Source organism: Moschus berezovskii, chromosome 7 (genome assembly GCF_049115385.1).
Source record: "Moschus berezovskii isolate FMDL1 chromosome 7, NW_MosBer_1.0, whole genome shotgun sequence".
In the NCBI taxonomy this organism is placed as follows: domain Eukaryota; kingdom Metazoa; phylum Chordata; class Mammalia; order Artiodactyla; family Moschidae; genus Moschus; species Moschus berezovskii.
Window position 1 is genome coordinate 97,484,947 of NC_142466.1, and position 25,703 is coordinate 97,510,649.

Sequence of the window (25,703 nt, forward strand, 5' to 3'; positions counted from 1 at the left end):
ACCTCGTTATTCTGCTTGGTCCCCCCCGCTCCTCCTTGCCTGCCACGTGGAGGGCAGACTCCACATCCGCCTTCAGTTCTGACATGCCACAGCCTGCTCCCTGGACCTGTCTCTGCAACCTCTCACCCTCTCACAGTGAGGTCCAGCCCCATGGGCTGCCGCTGCCTTCCTGTCCACAGGCCCCTGCCTTCCTGTCTCCTGGTCCTGCTCATAGTCTTTCTTCTGCTTCTGGTTACTTCTCACTACTGCATTCTCACCCTTCTCTCCCCCTTTCAAGTCTCAGCAAGGGCCCAACGCAAAGGAAAACTGAGGCATGTTCGACAGAATGCAAGCATTTGCCTGCGTTGATGAAGGCCTTCTGTTGCCAGGGCATTTGGTTTGGAGGTGATTCTTGGGTATTGCGAGGGAGCATTTGACCAGAGAGAAATGGTGAAAGTGGGTGTAAGTCGACTCTCACCTGGCAGCAGTATCTTCCTCCTAAAGGGAAGGAGGTCTTTGAGAGTGTGGACAAGCTGGCCTCCCAAATACCAAGATGAACAGACCCCCAGGAACAGTTTCATATGTAAACAGGACTAATTCTGTAAAGGAACTAAGCTCATGAACAAAGCAGTAAGACCTGATGAAACATATTTCATATAAATAACTCTGTAGTTGTTTAAAGGAGACTTTGGAATAAGTGTAATTAATACCTCCAGAGCAGTTTGAGAATATATTGTATAGAGGAAGAGGAGGCCACTGTAGTTCTCTCCAGGGAATGACAGACCACGTGATTCACACTTCCTTGTTGGTGAAGGACAGTTAGGAAAGTTAGAATATAAAGTCAGAGAGCTAAAAATAGCAAACGGTCTAGGCCAAGATTCAGAAGATGGCAGAAAACAAAGTGCTGAGCCTTACACTGGGGCTGCTTTTGTTCTGGAGATGTTTACTCCAAAGCCAAGGAGCTGAGCAGAAAGATAGCCAAGTAGATAAAGGTTGGAGTGCAGGGCCATCAAGGATTGGAGCCCTGTGAATCCTCTTACATTGGGTGTGTTATCGAATGTTGGAACCTGAGAGTTGTGGGGGAGGGTCTGAAAATAAACAATCCCTGCAGTGGCTGCAGCTGCCCAATTACCTGGTGGTCGTAAATGAAAATCCTTTCTAGAGAAAGATAAGACTCCCCATGCTTCTCTTTTCAAATACAGTGTTTAGCACTCCCTTAGAGAAGGCAATGGCAAGCCACTCCAGTACTCTTGCCTGGAAAATCCCATGGATGGAGGAACCTGGTAGGCTGCAGTCCGTGGGGTCGCTAAGGGTCGGACATGACTGAGTGACTTCACTTTCACTTTCACACATTGGAGAAGGAAATGGCAACCCACTCTAGTGTTCTTGCCTGGAGAATCCCAGGGATGGGGGAGCCTGGTGGGCTTCCGTCTATGGGGTCACACAGAGTTGGACACGACTGAAGTGACTTAGCAGTAGCAGAGATCAGTAGCCATAAGATAACATGACCTACCCAAGGCAATCTGCAGATTCAGTGCTGCTGCTGCTGCTAAGTCACATCAGTCGTATCTGACTCTGTGCGACTCCATAGATGGCAGCCCACCAGGCTCCTCCATCCCTGGGATTCTCCAGGCAAGAATACTGGAGTGGGTTGCCATTTCCTTCTCCAATGTGTGAAAGTGAAAAGTGAAAGTGAAGTCGCTCAGTCGTGTCCAACTCTTCGCAACCCCATGGACTATAGCCTACCAGGCTCCTCCGTCCATGGGATTCTCCAGGCAAGAGTACTGGAGTGGGTTGCCATTGCCTTCTCCAGATTCATTGCTGTCCTTACCAAACTACCAGTGGTGTATATTCTTGGGCTTCCTTTGTGGCTCAGCTGTTAAAGAATCCACCTGCAATGCAGGAGACCTGGGTTCTATCCCTGGGTTGGGAAGATCCCCTGGAGAAGGGAAAGACTACCCACTCCAGCATTCTGGCCTAGAGAATTCCGTGGACTGGATAGTCCATGGGGTCGCAAAGAGTGGGACACTGAGCAACTTTCACTTTCAGAGAGAAGTAGAGATAAGATAATATGACCCACCCAAGGCAATCTAGAGATTTGGTGCAATCCTTAACAAACTACCAGTTTTTCACAAAACTAGAGCAAAATTTTTTTAATTTATATAGAAACACAGAAGACCTTGAAATAGTCAAAGTAATCTTGAAAAAGAAAAAGGGAGCTGGAGGAATCAGATTCCCTGACCTCAGACTAACTTCAAAGCAACATAGTATGGGACTTGTACAGAAACAGGAATATAGATTAATGGAACAAAATAGAAAGCCCAGAGATAAACCCATGCACCAATGACAAAGGAGGCAAGAATATACAGTGGAAAAAAGACAGTCTCTTCAATAAGTGGTGTTGGGAAAACTAGACAGCTACATGTAAAATAATGAAAACACTCCCTAACACCATACACAAAAATAAACTGAAAATGAATCAAAGACCTAAATGTCAGGCCAGACCCTATAAAATTCTTAAGAGGAAAACATAGGCAGAACACTCTGACATAAATCACAGCAAGAGCCTTTTGGATTCACCTTCTAGAGTAATGAAAATAAAAACAACAATAAACAAATGGGACGTAATTAAACCTAAAAGCTTCTGCACAACAAAGGAAATTATCAACAAAATGGACAGCCCACAGAATGGGAGAATAATCCCCCAAATATGCCCACGGCTCATGGAGCTTGCTCTGTCTCTCTGTCATAAAACAATCAGAAAATGAGCAGAAGACCTAGATAGACATTTCTCCAAAGAAGACATTCTAAAGGCCAAAAAGCACATGATAAGGTACTCAGTATCACTAATTATCAGAGAAATACAAATCAAAAGTACAGTGAGATATCACCTCAAACCAGTCAAAATAGCCATCATCAAAAAGTCTACAAACAATAAATGCTGGAGAGCGTGTGGAGAAAAAGAAACCCTCCTACAGTTTTGGTGGGAATGTAGATTGGCACAACCACTATGGAGAACAGTATGGAGGTTCCTTAAAAAACTGAAAAATACAACTTAAAATATGATGGAGCAATTCCAGTCTTGGGCATACACCTGAAGAAAACCATTATGCAAAAGAATACATGTATCCTAATGTTCACTGCAGAACCGTTTACAATAGCCAAGACATGGGAGCCATGGGTGGTGACATGAGTATTTACTTTGTAATAATTTACTGAGCTCTTATGTTTCTGTTTTGTGCAATTTTCTGTGGGTGTTATATGTATCAATTAAGAAGTTAAGATTATAGAAGAATTAGTGAACTGGAAGATAAAAGTAATTCTGTAGAATGCAGTGGGGATATCAGGAGTGGTGAATGTGGAAGATAGGCTGAGAGACAGAGACCAGTGCTGCTCAGGCTTGAATGGGATGTTATTTGCCTGTGGACCTCGTTTAAATGAGGATTCTGATTCAGTGGGTCCCTGGGAATACCTGAGATTTTTTAGGAGCTTCTTAAGGATATTGATGCTGTCAGGTAACAGACCGCACTTGGAGTAGCAAGACCATAAAGGGCCCATGAAAATTTTTAGTATTTGCTTATTTGATACCTTAGGAGTAGGTGAGTCCAGGGTGAAACCATTTAGTGTCATTTCATGGGGCTCCAAAGAGCCCTGATCTTTTATGTCTCCACGCAGAAAGAATCCAGCGAAGGGTGAAGTGATAGATAAGTGATTTATTAGAATAGGGTGCTTGCGAGGCTTAGGCAAATGAGCGAGAGAGCGCTGTGTCCTGAGAACTTAGTGGGCTATAGGTTTACAATCAAAGGAAACATAAGGAGGAGGAGGAGATCTTCCTTGAATAGATGTCACGCTTCCATCATCGGTTCCTCCTCCAGGTTGAGCAGGGGAGTTTTCTAGGCCTGGCGTGCTGTGATTCATGGGGTCGCAGAGAGTCGGACACGACTGAGCGACTGAACTGAACTGAACATGGTCCAGCTAGGTTCACAAGTTACTGTTTTCATGTGTGCAGAGAGCATGTCCTAGGGATCATCAGCTGGCTGAGCTCCCTGGGCAGGATGTGGTCTTGTGCCACCACTGGTTTGCAGTTTTGGGGGCATGTCTCATGCTTCTGTCTCTAAGCAAGCCAGTTTGGTTTTGAGGTTAACCAAATTTGCTTTCTTGAGTGATGATTAACTCCCAACTTACAATCCCCTAGTGGGAATTAACTATTTTATGACCTACTCTGTCCCTTTACTCTTTCTTTCCCTATCAAGCTGGGGGTGGCATAAGAAACATTTGACAAGATGGTAGATATTTTTCCACAATAGACTAAGGACATTAATCCATGAAGGTCAAGAAGGTCCTGCAAACCCCAAGCAAGGTAAATAAAAATAAATCTGCACATAGACCCATCAGAGTGAGCTGAGATAATCGAAGCCTAAGACTGATCTATTTAATAACAGTGAGGGAAAATAAAACTACCTTAAGTGTAATAGTAATGAGACTGCTTCAGGCAGTGGGAGAGTGATCACAGGGGGATTTTCAGAAGAAGCAGGAAAGATTGTTGAGCAAGAACCATGGTAAATCTTAGGAAATCTAAACGAATATCACCTGTATAAAGCAGCAGCAACAATACCTTGTGGATTTTATATGTAGAAATAAAATCAATGACTTCACCATTCAGGTTAGGAGAAGGTTGTGAGGAACTAGGTCTACTAAGCTCCTTGAACTGTCCGAGATTAAATGTACCAATTAGTCATATACTTTATAAGGCAGTTTGCAAAGTTATCTCTCACCTAACTCCCAAAATAGTATATAGCTTCTAAATCATAAGAGGAAGATCACTGTGTCTTGTGGTTTCCCTCTGGGGGCAGGATCAACCCCAACCCAAAGTTTGGCTTGGTTATTGTCAACTGGAAAAAAAAATAAGCACAACCTGGAAGTTGAGAGTTTTGTTTTATTCAGCATTTCAGATGACCTTAAGAAAACTATTCCAAAGAGGCAAGGGTGGGACCCAGGATACATAGGATTTTTTTGCAACAAATGACCAGGTGGTTGGAACATCAAAAGATTACTGTTAGTTAAAGAAAACCAGATATGATATCTAAAGGAATTTAACACTCTTCTATGTATGGGAAAATGCAAGAGTCTGGGCTTACTGAATTGTTCATTTGATTTGCACCTTCCTTTGATGTGGGCTTCCCTTGTGGCTCAGTTGGTAAAGAATCCGCCTGCAATGTGGGAGACCTGGGTAAAATACCTGGGTTGGGAAGATCCCCTGGAGAAGGGAAAGGCTACCCACTCCAGAATTCTAGCCTGGAGAATTCCATGGACTGTATAGTCCATGGGGTCGCAAAGAGTCGGAAAAGACTGAGCAACTTTCACTTTCATTTTATGAACCTTCACTGTCTGGGGCCAGTATCCTGTGTTTTCACATCCTGAGTCCCCTCAGGGCTCACCATTGTGGGTGGCAGTAATGTGATGGCTTGATGGCTGCAACATCCTTTGTTTACAGATACGGCAGGCAGCATTTTTAGTTCTCATTGTCAAAACTCATGATATCAAAACACATGCTCTGAGGGGATGTGAAAAGATTCATTGGTTTCATTATCAGACTTTCCTGAGAGAGCAGGGCGAGCTTCTAGGAGTCAGCTCTGGAAATGGCTTGAGGGAGTAGGGAGGAGTGACTGACTCTGGTCTTCCTTCAGAGGAAGCAGAGCCCTGCTGGCATCTTGATTTGGGGCCTCTGCCCTCCAGAACTGTGAGAGAATACATTTTTGTTTTTATAAGCCACCCTGTCTTATTACTGTGGCCAAAGGAAACTAATACAAGACTCCTCTAAAACAAAACACTTAAGGAAGGTTGGAATTAAAATGATGAGAAAATGATAGGCATTAGAGATGTTACCAGATGCAAGCTGATACAGCTAGTAATGTTAGACGAAAAGACTGGAAGATGAAAGTCTTTCCTGGATCTTAGGGGTCATTTCATATTAGAATAATAATTAGGTAAGCCTCCCAAGAAGATACAGCAAGGCTAATTTTTTTTTTTTTTGGCCTCATTTTTCTGGTGTGGCTTTCGGGATCTTAGTTCCCCAACCAGGGATCAAACCTGTGCCCCCTGCATTAGGAGTGCAGAATCTTAACTACTAAACCACCAGGAAAATCCCATGGCTAATTTTGAATGCATTTCAGAATATGGTCTAAAATATATATTGAAAAATAATGTGTAGAATTTCAAGGAGAAATGGTCAAAGCTACATGCATCATGAGACATTTCTGTTACCTGGTTAAAGAGAGATGATCTGGGTGGGCCCACTCTACTTCCGGGGGCTCTTTAAAGGCAGAGCATTTTCTCTGGCTGGTCACAGAAGAGGAAGTCAGAGACAGAGGGTGAGGGCATGGGGGCCTCCTGTGCTGGCTGCCAGGTTGTTGGTGGGCCTGGAACGGGGATGGTCTCTGGTGCCAGCCAGTGGGCAGGGAAACCTCAGCCCTGCAGCCACAGTGACCTGAATGGGCTCTCAAATGAGAACCCAGCACCCTAACACCTTGACTCAGCTTTGTGTGACTTTTTATACATTCCACGGGTTATTTGGAAGCTGTTAGGTCAGTGGCTCATTTCAAGTTAAATTACATTTGTGTGCAAGGTTAGCATCAGGGTTCATTTTTACTTATAAATGGTCATTCAAAACTTACAGGGAAGACCATACTTTCTTCATCGAATTATATTATCACCTTCGTTTTGTCAAAATATCAACTGATCAAATGTGTCATGGGTGATCAGTGTCAAACTTGTGGGTCAGTCTCCACTGATCTGTATGTCTGTCCTGACGACAGTCACACAGGGTCTTGTTTCCCACAGATTTTAATTAAGTCATGACCTCCCACATTTCCTTTTTTTTTTTTTGAAAATATATCTATTTCCATAAAATTTTTCCAGTCAGCTCGTCGATTTCTATAACACTGCTTCCTGGGTTTTTGGTTATTTTGAATCTGTAGATTGATTTGGGGACAGCTAACACCTTAGTATTCAGTCTTCTAAGCCATGAATACAGCATGTATGTCCCTATTTATATAGGCCTTCATTTATTTTTCTCAACAAAGTTTTGTGGTTTTAAGTGAACAGGACTTACATATAGTCTGCTCCAAGCATTTTTATACTGTTTAATATTATTTTTAAATTTTCATTTATTTTTGACTGCACCGGGTCTTAGTTGCCGTCCTTGGGATGGATCATCATTGCAGTGCACAGGCTCTTTGTTGTAGCACAGGGGCTGCTCTCTATTAGTACTTGTGGCGTACAGGCTCCAGAGCCTGCCAGCTCATTAGTTGTGTATGGGGCAAGGACTTAGATGCCGTGAGGCACGTGGGATCTTTTGGCTTCCCTGGTGACGCAGTGGTTAAGAATCTACCTCCCAATGCAGGAGACATGGGTTCGATCCTAGGTTCAGGAAGATCCTCTGGAGCAGGAAGTGGACACTCGAGTACTACTGCCTGGGAAATTCCATGGACAGAGGAAACTGGCAGGCTACAGTCTTATCACTTCCCAAAGAGTTGGATGTTACTGAGCACACATGCCTGTGGGATCTTAAGATCTTCCCCAACCAGGGATCAAACTCACATCCCCTGCATGGGGAGGCAGATTTTTAATGACTGGACCATGAGGCAAATCCCTTAATGTTGTTTTAAAATTTACTTTTCCAATTTTTTTTCATTGCTGCTGCTGCTGCTGCTAAGTCACTTCAGTCGTGTCCGACTCTGTGTGACCCCATGGACGGCAGCCCACCAGGCTCCGCCATCCCTGGGATTCTCCAGGCAAGAACACTGGAGTGGGTTGCCATTTCCTTCTCCAATGTATGAAAGTGAAAAGTGAAAGTGAAGTCGCTCAGTCTTGTCCGACTAGTAGTGACCCCATGGACTGTAGCCCACCAGGCTCCTCTGTCCATAGAACATAAATAATTGTATGATGATGCTACCCAAAATGGCTCTTCTCTTGCTGTCTGTACATCCTTTGCTTGACCAGTCCCTTCTTCACCTACACCTACTCACATGACCAACCCTCCCCCCTCATACATACTTGCCCCCACCTCCAGTTACTGATTATTCCAATCTTTAGATCAGAGCATCTTCTCCATGATAGCTTATCAAAGGGGTGGTAAGGGACGGGCTCCTCTGCTGGTTTCCCTGGTAACCGACAAGCCAACCTGATGTCAGTTACCTCTGTAATTGGTCTCCCTCCTATACATGGACGTCACCAGATGGTCAACACCGAAATCAGAGTGATTATATTCTTTGCAGCCAAAGATGGAGAAGCTCTATATAGTCAGCAAAAACAAGACCAGGAGCTGACTATGGCTCAGATCATGAACTCCTTATTGCAAAATTCAGACTTAAATTGAAGAAAGTAGGGAAAACCACTAGGCAATAAAGGTATGATCTAAATCAATTCCATAATTCTGACCATAAACTGGACCACAGACAGGAGGGGTTGCAGGAGTATCGAGGGACAGAAACAGGCTCGAATGAAGCAGAAGCCTCCTGAGCAGAGAGCACTTTTATTATCAGGCTGATAATAAAGCCCTTCCTGGGAAAGCACAGTCTTCAGCCAGGAGAGAAAAAGAAGGGGGGAAGGAAAGAGCAAGGAGTGGGATGCTAGAGGGCTGGAAAGCAGGGAAATGAGTAAACTGTGTTATTAAGTCTGAATAAAGACAATCCTGGGCTTCCCTGGTGGCTCAGACGGTAAAGAACCTGCCTTCAATGTGGGAGATGCGAGTTCGATCCCTGGGTCAGGAAGATCCCCTGGAGTAGGAAATAGCAATTCACTCCAGTAATCTTGCCTTGAGAGCCCCATGGAGAGAGGAGTCTGGCGAGCTACAGTCCATGAGGTCACAAAAGAGTCTGGCATGACTGAGAAACTAACACTTACACTTTAAATCAAATCCCTTACGATTATACAGTGGGAAGTGACAAATAGATTCAAGGGATTAGAGCGAATAGAGTGCCTGAAGAGCTATGGACAGAGGTTTGTAACATTGTACAGGAAGCAGCAATCAAAACCATCCCCAAGAAAAAGAAATGCAAAAAGGCACAATGGTTATCTGAGGAGGTCTTAGAAATAGCTGAGAAAAGGAGAAAAGCAAAAGGCAAAGGAGAAAACGGAAGACATACCCATCTGAATGCAGAGTTTCAAACAATAGCAGGGAAAGATAAAAAAGCCTTCCTATGTGAACATTGCAAAGAAATAGAGGAAAAAAATAGAATGGGAAAGACTAGCGATCTCTTCAAGAAAATTAGAGCTACCAAGGGAACATTTCATGCAAAGATGGGCACAATAAAGGACAGAAATGGTAAGAACCTAACAGAAGCTGAAAATATTAAGAAGAGGTGGCAAGAATACACAGAAGAACTATATAAAAAATGTCTTAATGACCCAGATAACCATGATGGTGTGGTCACTCACCTAGATCTAGGCATCCTGGAGTGTGAAGTCAAGTGGGCCTTAGGAAGAATCACTATGAACAAAGCTAGTAGACGTGATGGAATTCCAGCTGAGCTATTTAAAATCCTAAAAGATGATGCTATCAAAGAACTGCATTCAGTATCCCAGCAAATATGGAAAACTCAGCAGTGGCCACAGGACTGGAAAAGATCCGTTTTCATTCCAATCCCAAAGAAGGGCAATGGCAAAGAATGTTCAAACTACCCCACAATTGCACTCATCTCACATGCTAGCAAAGTAATGCTCAAAATTCTCCAACCTAGGTTTCAGCAGTACGTGAACCGAGAACTTCCAGATATTCAAGCTGGATTTAGAAAAGGCAGAGGAACCAGAGATCAACCTTTGACAACATATGCTGGATCATAGAAAAAGAGAATTCCAGAAAAACATACTTCTGCTTCATTGACTTCACTAAAGCCTTTGACTGTGTGGATCATAACAAACTGTGGAAAATTCTTCAAGAGATGGGGCTACCAAACCACCTGATCTGCCTCCTGAGAAATCTGTATGCAGGTCAAGAAGCATCAGTTAGAACTGGACATGGAACAACAGACTGGTTCCAAATGGGAAAAGGAGTACGTCAAGGCTGTATACTGTTACCCTGCTTATTTAACTTATATGCGGAGTATATCATGAGAAACGCTGGGCTGGAGGAAGCAAAAGCTGGAATCAGGATTGCTGGGAGAAATATCAATAACCTCAGATATGCAGATGATACCACCCTTATGGCAGAAACTCAACATTCAAAAAAATAAGATCATGGCATCTGGTCCTATCACTTCATGTCAAATAGATGGGGAAACAGTGAGAGACTTTAGTTTCTTGGGCTCTAAAATCACTGCAGATGGTGACTGTAGCCACGAAATTAAGAGGCACTTGCTCCTTGGAAGAAAATCTGTGACCAACCTAGAGAGCATATTAAAAAGCAGAGACATTACTTTGCCACCAATGGTCTGTGTAGTCAAAGGTATGGTTTTTTCCAGTAGTCATGCCATGTGAGAGTTGGACCTAAAGGCTGAAGACCACTGATCTTTTGAACTGGTGTTGGAAAAGACTCTTGAGAGTCCCTTGGACTGCAAGGGGATCAAACCAGTCAGTCCTAAAGGACATTAATCGTGAATATTCATTAGAAGGACTGATGCTAAAGCTGAAGCTCCAGTACTTTGGCCACCTGATGGGAAGAACTGACTCATTGGAAAAGACCCTGATACTGGGAAAGATTGAAGACAGGAGGAGAAGGGGATGACAGAGCCGAGATGGTTGGATTGCATCACTGATTCAATGGACATGAGTTTGAGCAAGCTCCAGGAGATGGTGAAGGACAGGAAGCCTGGCGTGCTGCAGTCCATGGGGTCGCAAAGAACTGGACACAACTGAGTGACTGAACAACAGCAACTGTCCCCTCAATAGTGAAGACTGCTGCCATGTCCTTCCTGCCTGCTCCCTGCTGGATGTGGTAGAATGTCACTTAAGGGCCTTGCTTCAGACGTGAGCTCCCCCATCCATTAAACCATTGTTGACTCAAGACTCTTCTGTCTTGAGGCTGCGTGAGTGGGTAGGGTGCAGACCAAGAGTAATAGGAGAATTGTATGGTTTTGTATTTATAAAGAAATTGCCATGCATGCACTATGTAGCATACATAGAAATAATTTCTATATAAACATACGTAGAAGTGCATTTGACTTTTATATGGTTACCTGTATCCAACAGCCTTGCTAAATTTACCTATTAATTCTTTGGTAAAAAAGAAAAAAAAGATGTTATTCCTTTTTCGCTCACACTGTGCGGCTTGCAGGACCTTCCCCAGCCAGGGATTAAATCTGTGCCCCTTGTACTAGCAGTGCAGAGTCTTAGCCACTGGCTCACCAGGGAAGTTCAACCTATTGATTCTAACTGTTTTGGGGGGGAGTAGATTAGTAGAAAATTTTCAAAGGTAATGATTTCTTAGGACACACAAAGGACTAGCTGTGTAATAAAAAATGAACAAATTCTATTTCATTAAGTTCAGAACTTATACTCTTTAGAAGACGTTGTTAAGAAAAGTAAAAGGCAAGCTTCAAACTGGAATAATGCATTTCCCATATATAAACATGACACAGGACTGTGTCCAGAATATATAAAGAATTGGTACGAATCAGGAAAAAGGACACAACCCAGCTTTTAAATTACGCAAAGGATTTGAACACTCCTCAGTTCAGTTTAGTTGCTCAGTCATGTCCGACTCTTTGCGACCCCATGGACTGCAGCATGCCAGGCTTCCCTGTCCATCACCAACTCCTGGAGCTTATTCAAACTCATCCATCAAGTCAGTGATGCCATCCAACCATCTCATCCTCTGTCATCCCCTTCTCCTACCGCCTTCAGTCTTTTCCAGCATCAGGGTCTTTTTCAATGAGTCAGTTCTTCACATCATATGGCCATAGTATTGGAGTTTCAGCTTCAGCATCAGTCCTTCAAATGAATATTTAGGACTGATTTCCTTTGGAATGGACTTGTTGGATCTCCTTGAAGTCCAAGGGACTCTTCAAGAGTCTTCTCCAATACCACAGTTCAAAGCATCCATTCTTCAGCGTTCAGCTTTCTTTATAGTCCAACTCTCACAACCATACATGACTACTGGGAAAACCATAGCTTTGGCTAGACGGACCTTTGTTGGCAAAGTAATGTCTCTGCTTTTTAGCATGCTGTCTAGGTTGGTCATAACTTTTCTTCCAAGGAGCAAGTGTCTGTTAATTTCATGGCTTCAGTCACCATCTGCAGTGATTTTGAAGCCCAAAAAATAAAGTCTCTCACTGCTTCCATTGTTTCCCCATCTATCTGCCATGAAGTGATGGAACTGGATGCCATGATCTTAGTTTTCTGAATGTTGAATTTTAAGCCGGCTTTTTCACTCTCTCCTTTCACTTTCATCAAAAGGCTCTTTAGCTCTTTTTCAGTTTCTGCCATAAAGGTGGTGTCATCTCCATATCTGAAGTTATTGATACTTTTCCCAGCAATCTTGATTCCAGCTTATGCTTCCTCCAGCCCAGCGTTTCTCATGATGTACTCTGCATATAAGTTAAATAAGCAGGGTACTCCTTTATACAGCCTTGACGTACTCCTTTTCCTATTTGGAACCAGTCTGTTGTTCCATGTTTAAGTTCTACCTGTTACTTCTTGACCTCCATACAGATTTCTCAGGAGGCAGGTCAGGTGGTCTGGTATTCCTATCTGTTTAAGAATTTTCCACGGTTTATTATGATCCACACAAAGACTTTGGCATAGTCAATAAAGCAGAAGCAGATGTTTTTCTGGAACTCTCTTGCTTTCTCGATGGTCCAGCGGATGTTGACGATTTGATCTCTGGTTTCTCTGCCTTTTCTAAATCCAGCTTGAACATCTGGAAGTTCACAGTTTATATATTGTTGAAGCCTGGCTTGGAGAATTTTGAGCATTACTTTGCTAGCATGTGTGATGAGTGCAGTTGTGTGGTAGTTTGAACATTCTCAAAAGAATAGAATCAGATGGTCATTAGCACATGGAGAGATGTTCCACACCATCATGTCATCAGCAGAATGCAACTTTTTCTTTTATTTGGCTGCATGTGTTCAGCCTGCCAGGCTCCTCTGTCCATGGGATTCTCAGGCAAGAATACTGGAGTGGGTTGCCACTTCCTGTTCCCGGGGATCTTCCCAACCCAGGGATCAAACCCAAGTCTCTTGTGTCTCCTGCATTGGCAAACGGATTCTTTACCCCTGCACCACCTGGGAAGCCCTTGCTTGGCTGCACCAAGTCTGACTTGTGGCACTTCAGATCTGTAGTTGCAGCATGTGGACTCCTAGTCGAGGCATGCAGGATCTAGTTCCCTGAACGGAGATCAAACCCAGGCCCTCTGCATTGGGAATGGGGATTCTTAGCCACTGGACCACCAAGGAAGCCCTGGTTTTCTTTAACACTTTCTTTCTCCTTTTTCCTTATTTAGGCCTGTCACCTGTTTTATTTGTTGTCTTTACTCCTTTAATCCCATGGCAATCAGTGAGTTATTCTGTTTTGATCCTTCTCACTTTTTAAAGATGTATTATTTCCAGCTTTTTGAGAACATAAAATATTTATACCCTATTCTTCTCTTGTGTCTACCTTTTTTTAAATTAGCTCTTTGATTTACATTTTAATGTATTTCATAACACCACCAGTTCTTTTGGCGATATTTTCATTGTATATTGTGATTTGATGAAGCCCATCCCCTGGTCAGGTCCCCAGGAAGGGCCCACGAATGCAGTTCTTGCATTAGTGTCGTGGTTCTGTTGACTAGGGGCTTGAAGAGTGAGCTGGCTGGAGACTGCATCCCTGGCTCTTGCTTTACTTGAATTCTGTGAAAATATTATGCCACAGTGTTTCTGTTGAAAAAGTCTAGTGCCACCCTTACTTCTCTTATTAGATACTGGAGTTTTAAAAATCAAAGCCCTAAAGGATTTTTTGAAATATTTAAAGCCTAGTAGTTAGTTGTATTGTGATATGTCTGTGGTGACCGTCCCAGCTCAACTTCCCCAGGATTTAGTTCCAGAAAGTTCTATTGTACGTGAATTTTGTTTGTTTTGACTGCACCACGTGTTTGTTACACACATGGACTCAGCAGTTTCGGCGCTCCGGCTTAGTTGCCCAGTGGCACTTGGGATCATAGTTCCCCAGTCAGGGTTCAAACCCACGTCCCCTGCGGATTGGAAGGCGGACTCTTTACCGCTGGACCACTAGGGAAGTCCTTGTACATGGATTTTCAGTGTTAGTCTGTTAATGATTTGACTTTTCTTCTGTGGGAACTTCATTTCTGTGTTTCTTAGGACTTTGCTTATCTCCTCGGACACTTTCTGATTCTCTTTGGCTCTTAATCCCATTTTTGTTCTGTCGCTTGCAGGCCGCCTGTGCTGAAGGGGCAGTCTACACACTTACGGTGCCCTGGCTGCAGCTGCTCTCCAGAGTCAACGTGTTTCCCGGCAACCCTGCCAGTCTCCTCTGCTCACCTGACGGGCAGTGGGTGTTCGCGTCAACCCAGAACTCAGACCTGAGCCCCGAGGTCAGTGGCGGACTGTGTCCCTTGCCTCAGGGGGCTGGCTTTGTGCACAGGGTGGTGGGTCCTGTGCCCTAGGCTTTTGGGGTACATCTGGGGGGGCAGCTTCTCACGTAGGACCAAACCCCGCAGCCTGCATGGGTGGTGATGAGTCATCTGTGACCTTTCACAGCAGTGACTGCCTTCTCAGGGCCACCAACTGAGCCGATAGCCATGGCGGCCTTGCCCAGGAGCCTCTGTTCTTTCTAGGCTCCCGTGTTGCCCACAGGCTGGAGGGGCTCAGCTAGCTGACTGGAGATGACAGAATTCAGTTTTGAAAAGGTTTGGGACTTCTGGTGGAAATGCTCATGAGGTACTGGTGGCCTGAGAACAGGCTTCAGCAAGAATAAGGAAGACAGTGTCTGGACCAGCACGGAGGAGACGCTGACGTCATGGGGACTGGATTCATTACCTGCGGGCCCATGCACAGCTTGCCTGTGAGAACGGCTGCCTCTGCCAGTGATTCATGGGCTCAGAGATGCTCAGGCTGAGTGCCAGGGTCTGAATTGGAAAAGTGTGTGTGTGCGCGCGCGCACATGCACAGGTACACCCATGAACTTTGTCGTTCAGTCGTGTCCAACTCTTTGTGACACCATGGATTGTAGCCTGCCAGGCTCCTCTGTTCATGGGATTTCCCAGGCAAGAATAGTGGAGTGGGTTGTCATTTCCTACTCCAGAGGATTTACCCAACCCAGGGATCAAACCTGCATCTTCTGTGTCTCCTACATTGGCAGGTGGATTCTCTACCACTGAGCCACCCGGAAAGCCTGAATTGGAAAATTAGACCAGAGTAAAAAGCAGGCAGCTGGAGAGGGTCTTGAGACATACTGGGGTCGGTGAGCAAGGACAGAAAAAGAGAAGCAGTGGCCAAGCTGGACAGAACTGGCAGTGCCAGGACCTGGGAGTCGGGGGAGGCCAGGGGTCAGGGAGGGCAGCCAAAGGAGAGAGGCCATAGGATCGGTGGGCAGCCTCAAATCAGTTCCAGGGACCAAGAAGGGGTTTGGAGCCAGACTGCAAGAAGATAGGAAAGGAATATGGAGGAAGACATTGAAGGCAGAAGCAAGATGATGACAGGCACTCAGGAAAAGAAAATCCATTTATTTGATTCACCCATTATGCTGACCTCACTGAGACTGGTGTGCCAAGATCTTTCCAGCAGGGCCAGACATGGGGTGGGGTTAACCTCTTTTTCCCAGGTAAGGGCGTTTGAGAAAGGCGGGTCCACATGAGGCACCCTGTGAGACCCGGTACAGTCACCGTGGATGTGGTCTAGCGGGGGCTTTCGGGGTGCTCCTGGTGGGAGAGGTCTCCCTCACCGGCGACGAGACGCGCGGTGCTGTTTCCCCAGGTGTTCTACACTCAGTCCTTGCTGCGCCAGTCGGAAGGTGAGACTCCTGCCTCCACCGCTCTCCCCATCTGGCTGACGTCCAGAGCCTGCTGGGCCCCCGACGAGGCAGCCAGGCTGACGGTGATGCACAGAAACGACAACGGCATGCAGTTGGTCATCACCACCTATGAGCTCGGGACCAGGCAGTGCAGGGATAGAGCGGAGATTCTCGGTAAGGGTCCCCGAGTCACCACCACGCCTTACAGTGCTTCAAGCACAGATTCCTCCTGTTTCCTTCGGGGGACTTCTTCTTTCCTCTCAGTGAATCATAGTGACCCCACAAATGTTTTCTAGTTGTGATTTTGTGTGCTGGTGGACTGGTTGAACCCTTGCTGTGTGTTGGGGCCCTCTGCATGGCCGTGGGATTCAGAGGTTAACTGCTGTCCACTCTTCTCCCTTCTCTGCTTCCATTCATCCCCTCCTCTCCTTTTACAACTGTGTCAGAGTCACCACTCTCAGCCCTGAGTGCACACAGAGATGAATAAAAGCCACAGCTATCTCTTCCCTAAGGAGCTCCTGGTCCAGTAGGAAAATAAGACCCACATTTTTGTCCTTTCCTGTCTCCTCTGTTTTCCAAACCCCACATCACCCTGAGGCCTTTTCTTTGTTCCTTAGCATTTTTTCCTTTGTATTATATTCATTTGTTTTCCTATCATCATTTGACCATAAATTTTACTCTGAGCTTCCTGGCAGCCGAGGAAAAAAAGGGAAACAGGATGTGTAATATAATCCCTTGTCTGATACAAGAAAACGCATGAACTCTTCAAAAGAGGTAATTTTATTTTCCTGGTGCTAACTAAACTCCATAAGGAAATGATCAAATTTTTTTTTTTAACAAGGAATGCTGTACAGTATAAAAGAATCTTCAACAGTAGTTTTCAGCAGATGTCATAAATGTCATAGTTCTCATGTGGTCATGTCTTATATCGCCCTGTCTTAGATGGGAAGGGTAGAAGGCAGGGTGGAAGCCTGGATAGTACCATGGGCCAGATACTGTCACTTCCATGTGCATATCACCTTGAACCTCACAGTCTCCCTATAAAGCAACATAATCAGCGTTTGAGAGCTGATGACCAGTAGACTAGGGGAGTAGATGCATGGGTCAGGATTGACTGCGGATGCAACACAAAGCGTTGCTCTTTTCGTTATTCCACATCCTTGTAGGTGAGGCATATCCGTTCTAGACCCCCAGCTGCTACTAGGACATGACGGTCTGTGTGCCTTTATTTCGAAAAGTACAACAGATTGCGAGCTTCCTGCTGCCAGATACCATGATGCCTCCTCACCTCATGAAGGGCCACGGCTCCCAGGTGATCTTGCTGGTGTCCGGCTCAGAGCTGGTGCTCTTCACCATTCACGGCCTGCAGCTGGTGGCCTTTCAGGACCACCAGAGGCCCATCACGGCCATGTGGGTGGTGAGTGTGGCCCCTTGCCTGCCTGCTGCCGGCCTCGTGGCTGCATGCCTTGGAGCCCACATTCCTGCTTAACTTGGTTTTTCGTTTCAAGGACCAGACTCGAGTCATCACCTCTTCCTTTGACCTCTCCCTGCGAGTCTACATGTGGAACAAGGAAAATAAATTTCCCGTCCTCAAGAGCTGCTATCATTTGCTTGGTGGATCCCACAGATGGGCCAGGTAATTGCCTCTGACTTTTTAAATGTTACTTACAAAATGGCCTCTCCTGGCCTCCCAGCAAGAGGATACCATTGGCAAGAATGTGAATGGGACTTGGGGTCTTAGCCCAGCCTGCCCCTCCCTATATGGGGACCTGAGGCAAGTCACTGTTCATATTTATCCTCTGGTTTTAAAAAAGACGCTACACTATGCATCATTTGCATTATCTCCTTTAATATACAAAGCCACCACCTGCAGTTAGCATCACCCACATTTCCCAGATGAAATCAGTGATGTGGGTTTTGCCCAAAGGCCCACAGGGATGCACAGTGAAGCCGGGGTCAGCCTGGATGCAGCCCTTACCCCACCTCTGTAGCCTGCACAATGCCAGGTCCATTTACCAAACCTCGGTGGCCAAAGGGGCAAGACTGTAAAAGTTGGGAGAGAATGTGATTTTTGTGCTCTGGTTTACAATTAGAATTGGGGATGCTATGCTTAGTCACGTCATGTCTGACTCTTTGCAACCCCATGGACTGTAGCCCACCAGGCTCCTCTGTCCCTGGGGATTCTCCAGGCAAGAATACTGGAGTGGGTTACCATGCCCTCCTCCAGGGGATCTTTCAACCCAGGGATCAAACTCAGGCCTCCCGCATTGCAGGTGAATTCTCACTGCCTGAGCCACCAGGGAAGCCCAAGAGTACTGGAGTGGGTAGCCTATCCCTTCCCCCAGGGGATCTTCCAGACCCAGGAAAGGAACCAGGGTCTCCTGCATTGCAGGTGGATTCTTCACCAGCTGACCTACCAGAGCAGCCCAGAATTGGGGGATAACATGTTTTTTCTTATCACAGTAAGTCCTGCAAAGTAAGGACAGGGCCTCCAGATTGTTTCACTGGCTTACTTACAATAACACCTCCTTCATAACCATCAGTTACTTGTCATGAGTTATGTGATTAATTTAGCCTCCTGTGGTAAACATCTTAACAGTGTTAATAAAAAAATATATATAATGCCCCAAACTAAATATTTTTACAATTAAAGATTTATATAACAAACCTGCTTCCCTAGTAGCTCAGATGGTAAAGCTTCTGCTTGCAATGCAGGAGACCCAGGTTTGATCCCTGGGTCAGGAAGATCCCCTAGAGAAAGAAATGGCAACCCACTCTAGGATAACAAACCTACCTTGTTGCTGAGTTTGAGAGCCATAACATTCTGTCTCCACACTGAAGGCCGTGAGAGGCTGTGTATTTCCTACTGAAGACCCTAATACGTTGCTATCTACCCTCCCCTGTGCTCAGGAAAGGTGGCCTTGCTCTGTTCTGTCTGTACCTGGGCCGCAGGCCAGCCTTAGTGAAGCAAGCCCCTCAGGCTGATGGAGGCCCTGATTACATGTCCCACATCCACTCATGACTCCTCAGTAATGATTTTTTCCCTCCAGTGGCAGGAGACATATGTGCGAACAAACACTTGTTGCCACTGGAGGGAGGCGACTGAAGAGCTTGCCAGCGATGCTGGTCTCCCAAGATGTGCTTTTTTTTCCTTTCCTTTTTTATATGTGCCTTTAAAGAATTCCCTATATCATTACTAAATGGTTAGAACATATTTTCACTGAAATAACACTGTTGTCAACTTAGTAAGCAAGTAGCACTTCTAGAAACTTCTTTTTTACACGTTTTTAAACACTGCTCTACATGCATCACACAAAGCAAAACACATTCATTCACTGAAATATTCATTGTGCACAATTAGAAATTTCTTATTTTTTTAATTACTATTTATTTACTTACCTCTGTGCTGTGTCTTCATTGCTGCTTGCAGGCTTTTTCCAGTTGCAGTGGCTTCTCTTGTTGCAGAGCTCAGGCTCTAAAGTATGGGCTTAGTAATTGTGGCACACGAGCTTTGTTGCCCTTTGGCATGTTGGATCTTCCTGGACCAGGAATCAAACATGTGTCCCCTATATTGTTGGCAAGCATATTCTTAACCACTGAGCCACCAGGGAAGTTCCAGAAACTTCTGTTTTATATATGTTTTTAAACTGTGCTATTCTGAGGCTTCCCTGGTGGCTCAGATGGTAAAGAATTCACCTGCAGTACAGGAGCCCCAGATTCGATCCCTGGATCAGAAAGATTCTCTGGAGAAGGGAATGGCTATTCATGCCTGGAGGATTCCATGGATAGAGGACCCTGGCAGGCTACAGTCCATGAGGTCACAAGAGTCAGACACGACTAAGTGACTAACACCCATTTTATAGGATGGTAAACCATTCACTGAAATGACATTTTCTCAATGAGCGTAGCATACTTAGTGACATAAATGTGCTTTAATCAGAACCCTGGAATGTATTACAACCTTGAATTCTGCTCTTTCCTAATTCATAACAGAGTCCTCAGAAATCCTTAGTTGATGCAAGTGGTAATTTCTCTTTGAGGGCTTCATTTGGCAATCATAAACCCAGCAACCTAGCTCCGTGCTGATCCCCACAAGATGGGCAGCTGTGGACTGCATTTCATCTATCTTTTTTTAGGAGCTTTTCAGTTTCCTAAAATATTATAATCTGTGAACACATATTCTGACTCTCCAAAGAAGTCGGGTGTGTTAAACATAAATTTAATAGCAAACCTAGCGGCATACCCCTAGGAGAAATAAAACATGTCTACAAAGACTTATACTTGAATGTTCTCAGCAGATTTATTCAGAAAACCCTAAAGGTGCAAACAGTGCAGTTGCCCATCAACTGGTAAATGGATAAATCCACTATGGTGCATCCATACAGGGGAATGTTATTCAGCCGTAAAGAAGAATGGCATATGACATATGTGTGGGTGAACTGCCAACATATTGTGCTGGTGAAAGAAACCAAATGTGTAAGGTCACATATTGAATGATTCCTTTAACATGGTACATATAGAAAAGGCAAGTCTATAGGAACAGGTTAATTACTGCTGTCCAGGGTTGGGGGTAGGATGGGATTTACTGCAGATGGCTACAACAGATCTTTTTGGGCCAATGGAAATGTTCTTAAAACTGGGTTTTAGTGATAGTTACAGAGTTCTGCAAATTTATTAAAGATGAGTTGAGGGGGTGGGGGAAGATGAAGAGGAAGTCTATAAAGAGAAAAAGAAAGAAGATAGGTGCTAGTTCAACCTTATTTGCTAACAAACCAAGGAGACTGCTGACTGACTGCTTGTATCAGGGAGCAGTTGTTGCCCTGCTCAGCCCCACGTAGACCAGCCAGTCCTGCAATTTTCCAACCCAGTCCTGCCGTTTTCTGACATAGTCTGCAAACTGCCACATTCTACTCTTGTTATTAATCTCTTTTTGTTGTTGTTGTTTGCACAAGATGTGTTTTTTATTTAATTAAAAAAAACTTTTTTTTTTTTTGGCTGCACCCAGCAGTATATGGGACCTTGGTTCCCGGGCCAGGGATTGAACCTGGGCCCTCCGCAGTGGAAACATAGAGGCTTAACCACTGGACCACAGGGGAAGTCCCCAAGATGCGTTTTTTAAAATTAATTTATTTATTTTAATTGGAGGCTAATTATTTTACAGTATTGTAGTGGTTTATTAATCTTTTGAGTTGAGTAAGTCAGCATGGGATTTACTCTAAGCTGAAAGGTAGTTCATGAAAGCCAAAGCTTGTTTCAGAAGCAATCTGTAGACAAAAGCTGGGCTTCGGTGGGAAACTCGGGAAGTTCCTTCTGTTTTTGTTTGTCGGTTAGTTCTTCTGTTTCTGTGTTGGTTTGGTTCTCTACACACTTGCTCCATTTTTTTATAGTGCAGCAGAGCAGCATTGTTTTTGTGGAAACTGAAGGCCCCATTGGCTCCTGCGGTTACATCTCCTTCACTGAGACTGGTTAGGAATTGGTGGTAATTCTAAATTCTGGAGAAATGACTCTGACCTGCCCAGACCTCATCCAATATCAGGAGAAGTTTCTAGAGTAGCTGGAATCACTGTGATTCAGGCAGCTACCATCAGGAGGACCTCAGACCGATCACACTCAAGAATGTGATGATTTATGCTGCTTGATACAAATGAACGTAGGTCCTCAAGTCAAAGCCCAGCATGCTCACAGATGGGGTGGACTAGGTGGAGTACGTACAAGGTTGAGCTCCATCTTCGTGTAAAAGCTTTATGACTTAAACATTTGTCCTTTTCCAAAGTTAACATACAGCATGTCCCTTCCTTCACAGTGGATTTACTCATGTGGAGAGTGACAGTATGAGCATTGTAGGCGTGGAAGCCAGAAACATCGGAACTAGTATTCTGAGGTCATATTACTTCCAAGTGCAGTGTGGCTAAGATGACTGCATCAACTGAAGATTGTCACCACAGTTGGTGAGGGGCTTGTCTGCATACAGAGACTAAAGTAATTATTGTATCAACATCGGGAAAGGAAGTAATGATTCTCAAATACCTACTGTGGGCCACACAAGTGTGTGAGGTGACTTCATTTTTAAATCCTCACCAGAAGCCAATGAAGTGTAGCTATTACTGTCTGTATTTTTCAAAGAAGTTGAAATGTAATAGAAGAGTAGTTAACCCACTGTTAGTCCATTTTCCAGCTATCAGACAAACTGTCCAAGGTTATTCAGATAGTAAGTAGCCAAGAAGAGTGAACGCAAGACCTTGGGTGCTAGAAAACCCAGGTTTAAAATACTCAGATTGTAACATAATTGTTTTTTGTTGTCCAAATATGTAATTAATGAAGTAAATATTTTTTTTATCTTCCTAGTCTGTGTTATGTGCTTTAGACACATTAATAAATAGCTCTGGCTGTCCTACAGATGAGTTCTGTGGCACAACATTGCATGGCTGCAGGGCACCATTCTGTGCATTTTGAAAATGATGCCTCTGGAGTTGGTCCACATGGAAGCCCTGACTGGTTTAGCGGGTCTGTCCTTAGAGTTCTTAACTGCAGGCAATAGGAACAGCAGGCTGGATCACTAACACCAAAAAAGAAATTTATTAGAAGGAAACAGAGTAGCATAGAGGGGCAGTGTGCAGGCTTGAGAAGTAGACCTGGCACCATGGGAAGCTGGCAGCAGGTGAAAACCAGGGCCGGCTCCAGCAAGGCCTGGCTCCCCAGCTCTGCTGCTTATATCCCTGTTTCCCCCACCTCCCCGGCTCCACCATATCGCTGCCACCATGCTCGAATCACTGTCACTCAACAGGCATCACTGCCATTACCTGAAAACTTCCCTAAGGAAATGCAACTCTTTGAGACTCAGTGGAGTGTGCGTATGGGATTTACTGGCTTGGGTCACACGCCCACACCATCAAGTTCAGGATGGGAGAGTCTGGCCCATTCAGCTTTAATAGTAGGTACTCAAAACCAAGATTCATACAGTGAAAAACTCCTCAAAAATAGAAAATAAAGATTAAAAAGTTCTCTACTACATTCTGCTGTTGTGGCTGCCCAGTACCCAATATACCCTACTTCCTATATTTGCCTTTTAACAATAGTTTTTTGGTCTAACACAGCACCTATATACTATGTAGCCAAGACCACATGAAGTCATTTCACCCAGAGGAGAAAATCTAAGGTTTTTCTCTCTCTTTTGAATCTTAAGATACGGTTTATTTTGGAGTTATTTTAAATTTACAGAACATTTGCAGAGATAGTACAGAGGGTTCCCATACGCCCTTTACCCAGCTTCCCTAATGCATTAAATCTTGAATAACTGGTACACTTTAAAACCCAAGGTCTTTGTTAGCTGTGGGAACCGGTTTCAAGTCAGAACTCTTAGGGGTGTGAGTCTCTCTTTTAGTTCTATCACAATTTTGCTTGATGTTCCAAAACTCATGAACTAAGTGCTAATGCATCGTATATGCAGCAGTGGGGAAAGGGGAAGGAGATGAGAAATTAGCTGAAATAAATATACATACACACACACATGCGACACAGCAGGAAAAGAAATAGCTGTTCAGAGATGAAGGGAAAACGTCAGGGAAACTGAGATATAGGAAGGTTTTCTGAAGAGACAGCGAAAGGGGCTGGGGTGTCGGCAAGAGATTGGAGATCAGACAAGGGAACTCTTGAGTGTGTGGATCTACCTGAAACTTGGACACATGATGGCTAGGAAAGCGGTCCTGGTCATTTCTTAGGGGAGGCCAGCTAATCAGGTCCAGGCACTCTGTCCTCAGCTGCTACATTAGGTATCATGTTCCTATGGGAACATAGGGAGTTCTGGGGATTTCTGTGAGTCTTGACAAGGGTAGGTCCTGAGTTTGGCAGATGGGCTTTTGTCAGGAAAACATGGTCTACTGGGATGTGGTGCCATGGCCCCGGCAATAGGCACTTAGTATGTCATGCTCTAAAGTCCTCTAAGTCCAAGTCCTGAAGGCTTGTTTTACAAGGTGCAATGGGCACTGTTCCAGTCAAGGAGCATAAGGACCTAAGTGGTCCTCCTTGAGTCCTGCAGAAGCATGCAGATCTCTGTGAGACCTTCCATTAACTCTTGGTGTAGGCATATGTATTCTGTATTAAGTTTTTTTAAATTTCCCTAGTCATTGGCTACAGGTCAAGTCTTAACAAACTTGACCTGTAGCAAAATACTAACTGCTAAACGTGTATTCTTGGCTATAGTCACACTGTCAATCATAAACTTCCCTAGTCATTGGCTACAAGTCAAGTCTTAAACTGCAAAATACTAATTGCTAACTATATTTTCGCTATAGTCACACCATCGGTCATTGGTTCAGAGCACACACCGTACCTTGTATTGGAAGATTGTATCCAAACCTCACTAAGTATTGTCTCCCCAGCCAGCACCTTAGCTGAGCCTTCAGTAGGCCATCCCATATTGTATTGGGCCAGTTACTCCTGGATGATGGATACATGACAAGATCAACGCATTGCACAGTCATGAGCTCATCGTCACCCCTCTGGTGTAAAATGGGTCCTTCGTTCTGAGGCAGTGTTGTGCAGGATGTCTGGATAAGGCATTCAGCAAGTTTGGGAGATGATGCTGACAGAACTGTGGGCAATTATGACAAAGTAGGCAAGAATATACAATGGGGAAAAGACAGTGTCTTCAATAACTGGTGTTGGGTAAACTGGACAGTTTCATGCCAAAGAAACGACTGCTTTTCCACATCACTAAAAACCTCAAAACAGATTCAAGCTTAAGTCTAAGACTTGAAAACTAAAACTTCTAGAAAAGCATAGTACCTTCTTTGACATTGGTCTTAGCAATATTTTTTTTAAATATGTGTCTTTAGACAAGAGAAAAGCAAAAATAAACAAACGGGACTACATCAAACCAAAAAGCTTTTGTACCACAAAGGAAACTTACCAAAATGAGAAACAGCATGCTGAATGGGAGAAGGCATTCATTTGCAAATAATACATCAGATAAGGGGTTAATATTCAAAATATACAAAGAACTCATAGAACTCAACATCAAAAGGACTAACAATCCCACTAAGGATCTGAATAGATATTTTTCCAAAGATATAGATACATATGACTAAGACACATGAAAAGATGCTCAACATAAAAAAGCTCCCATTACTAAACATCAGGGGAATGCAACTGAAAATCGCAATGAGATAACACCTCAGACATGTCAGAATAGCTATTACATAAAGATAAGAAATAACAAGTGTTGGTGAGGATATGGAGAAAACCCTTGTGCACTGCTGGTGGTACAAATTGGCTCAAACATTATGGAAAACAGTATGAAGGTTCCTTAAAAGTAGAACTACCATCAGTTCAGTTCAGTCTAGTCATATCCGACTCTGCAACCCCATGAATCTCAGCACGCCAGGCCTCCCTGTCCATCACCAACTCCCAGAGTTCACCCAAACTCATGTCCATCGAGTCGGTGATGCCATCCAGCCATCTCATCCTCTGTCGTCCCCTTCTCCTCCTGCCCCCAATCCCTCCCAGCATCAGGGTCTTTTCCAGTGATTCAACTCTTTGCATGGGGTGGCCAAAGTATTGGAGTTTCAGCTTTAGCATCAGTGCTTCCAGTGAACACCCAGGACTGGTCTCCTTTAGAATGGACTGGTTGGATCTCCTTGCAGTCCAAGGGACTCTCAAGAGTCTTCTTCCAACACCACAGTTCAAAAGCATCAATTCTTCTGTGCTCAGCTTTCTTCACAGTCCAACTCTCACATCCATACATGACCACGGGAAAAACCATAGCCTTGACTAGACGGACC

At 44.4% G+C, this 25,703-nt stretch overlaps 1 protein-coding gene across 2 annotated transcripts in view; it reads left to right on the top strand.

Moving 5' to 3' along the window:
• Positions 1-22,320, top strand: part of CDK20 (cyclin dependent kinase 20) — a 45,930-nt gene extending 23,610 nt beyond the window's left edge. For both annotated transcript variants that reach the window (XM_088838190.1, XM_088838187.1), the window contains 5 exons: positions 14,348-14,506; positions 15,888-16,098; positions 17,163-17,341; positions 17,433-17,560; positions 21,728-22,320. In XM_088838190.1, the coding sequence (XP_088694316.1) occupies positions 14,348-14,506; positions 15,888-16,098; positions 17,163-17,341; positions 17,433-17,560; positions 21,728-21,836 (786 nt within the window). In that variant the 3' untranslated portion in view covers positions 21,837-22,320. The remainder of the gene's footprint in view (positions 1-14,347; positions 14,507-15,887; positions 16,099-17,162; positions 17,342-17,432; positions 17,561-21,727) is intronic.
• The last annotated feature ends 3,383 nt before the right edge of the window (positions 22,321-25,703 follow it).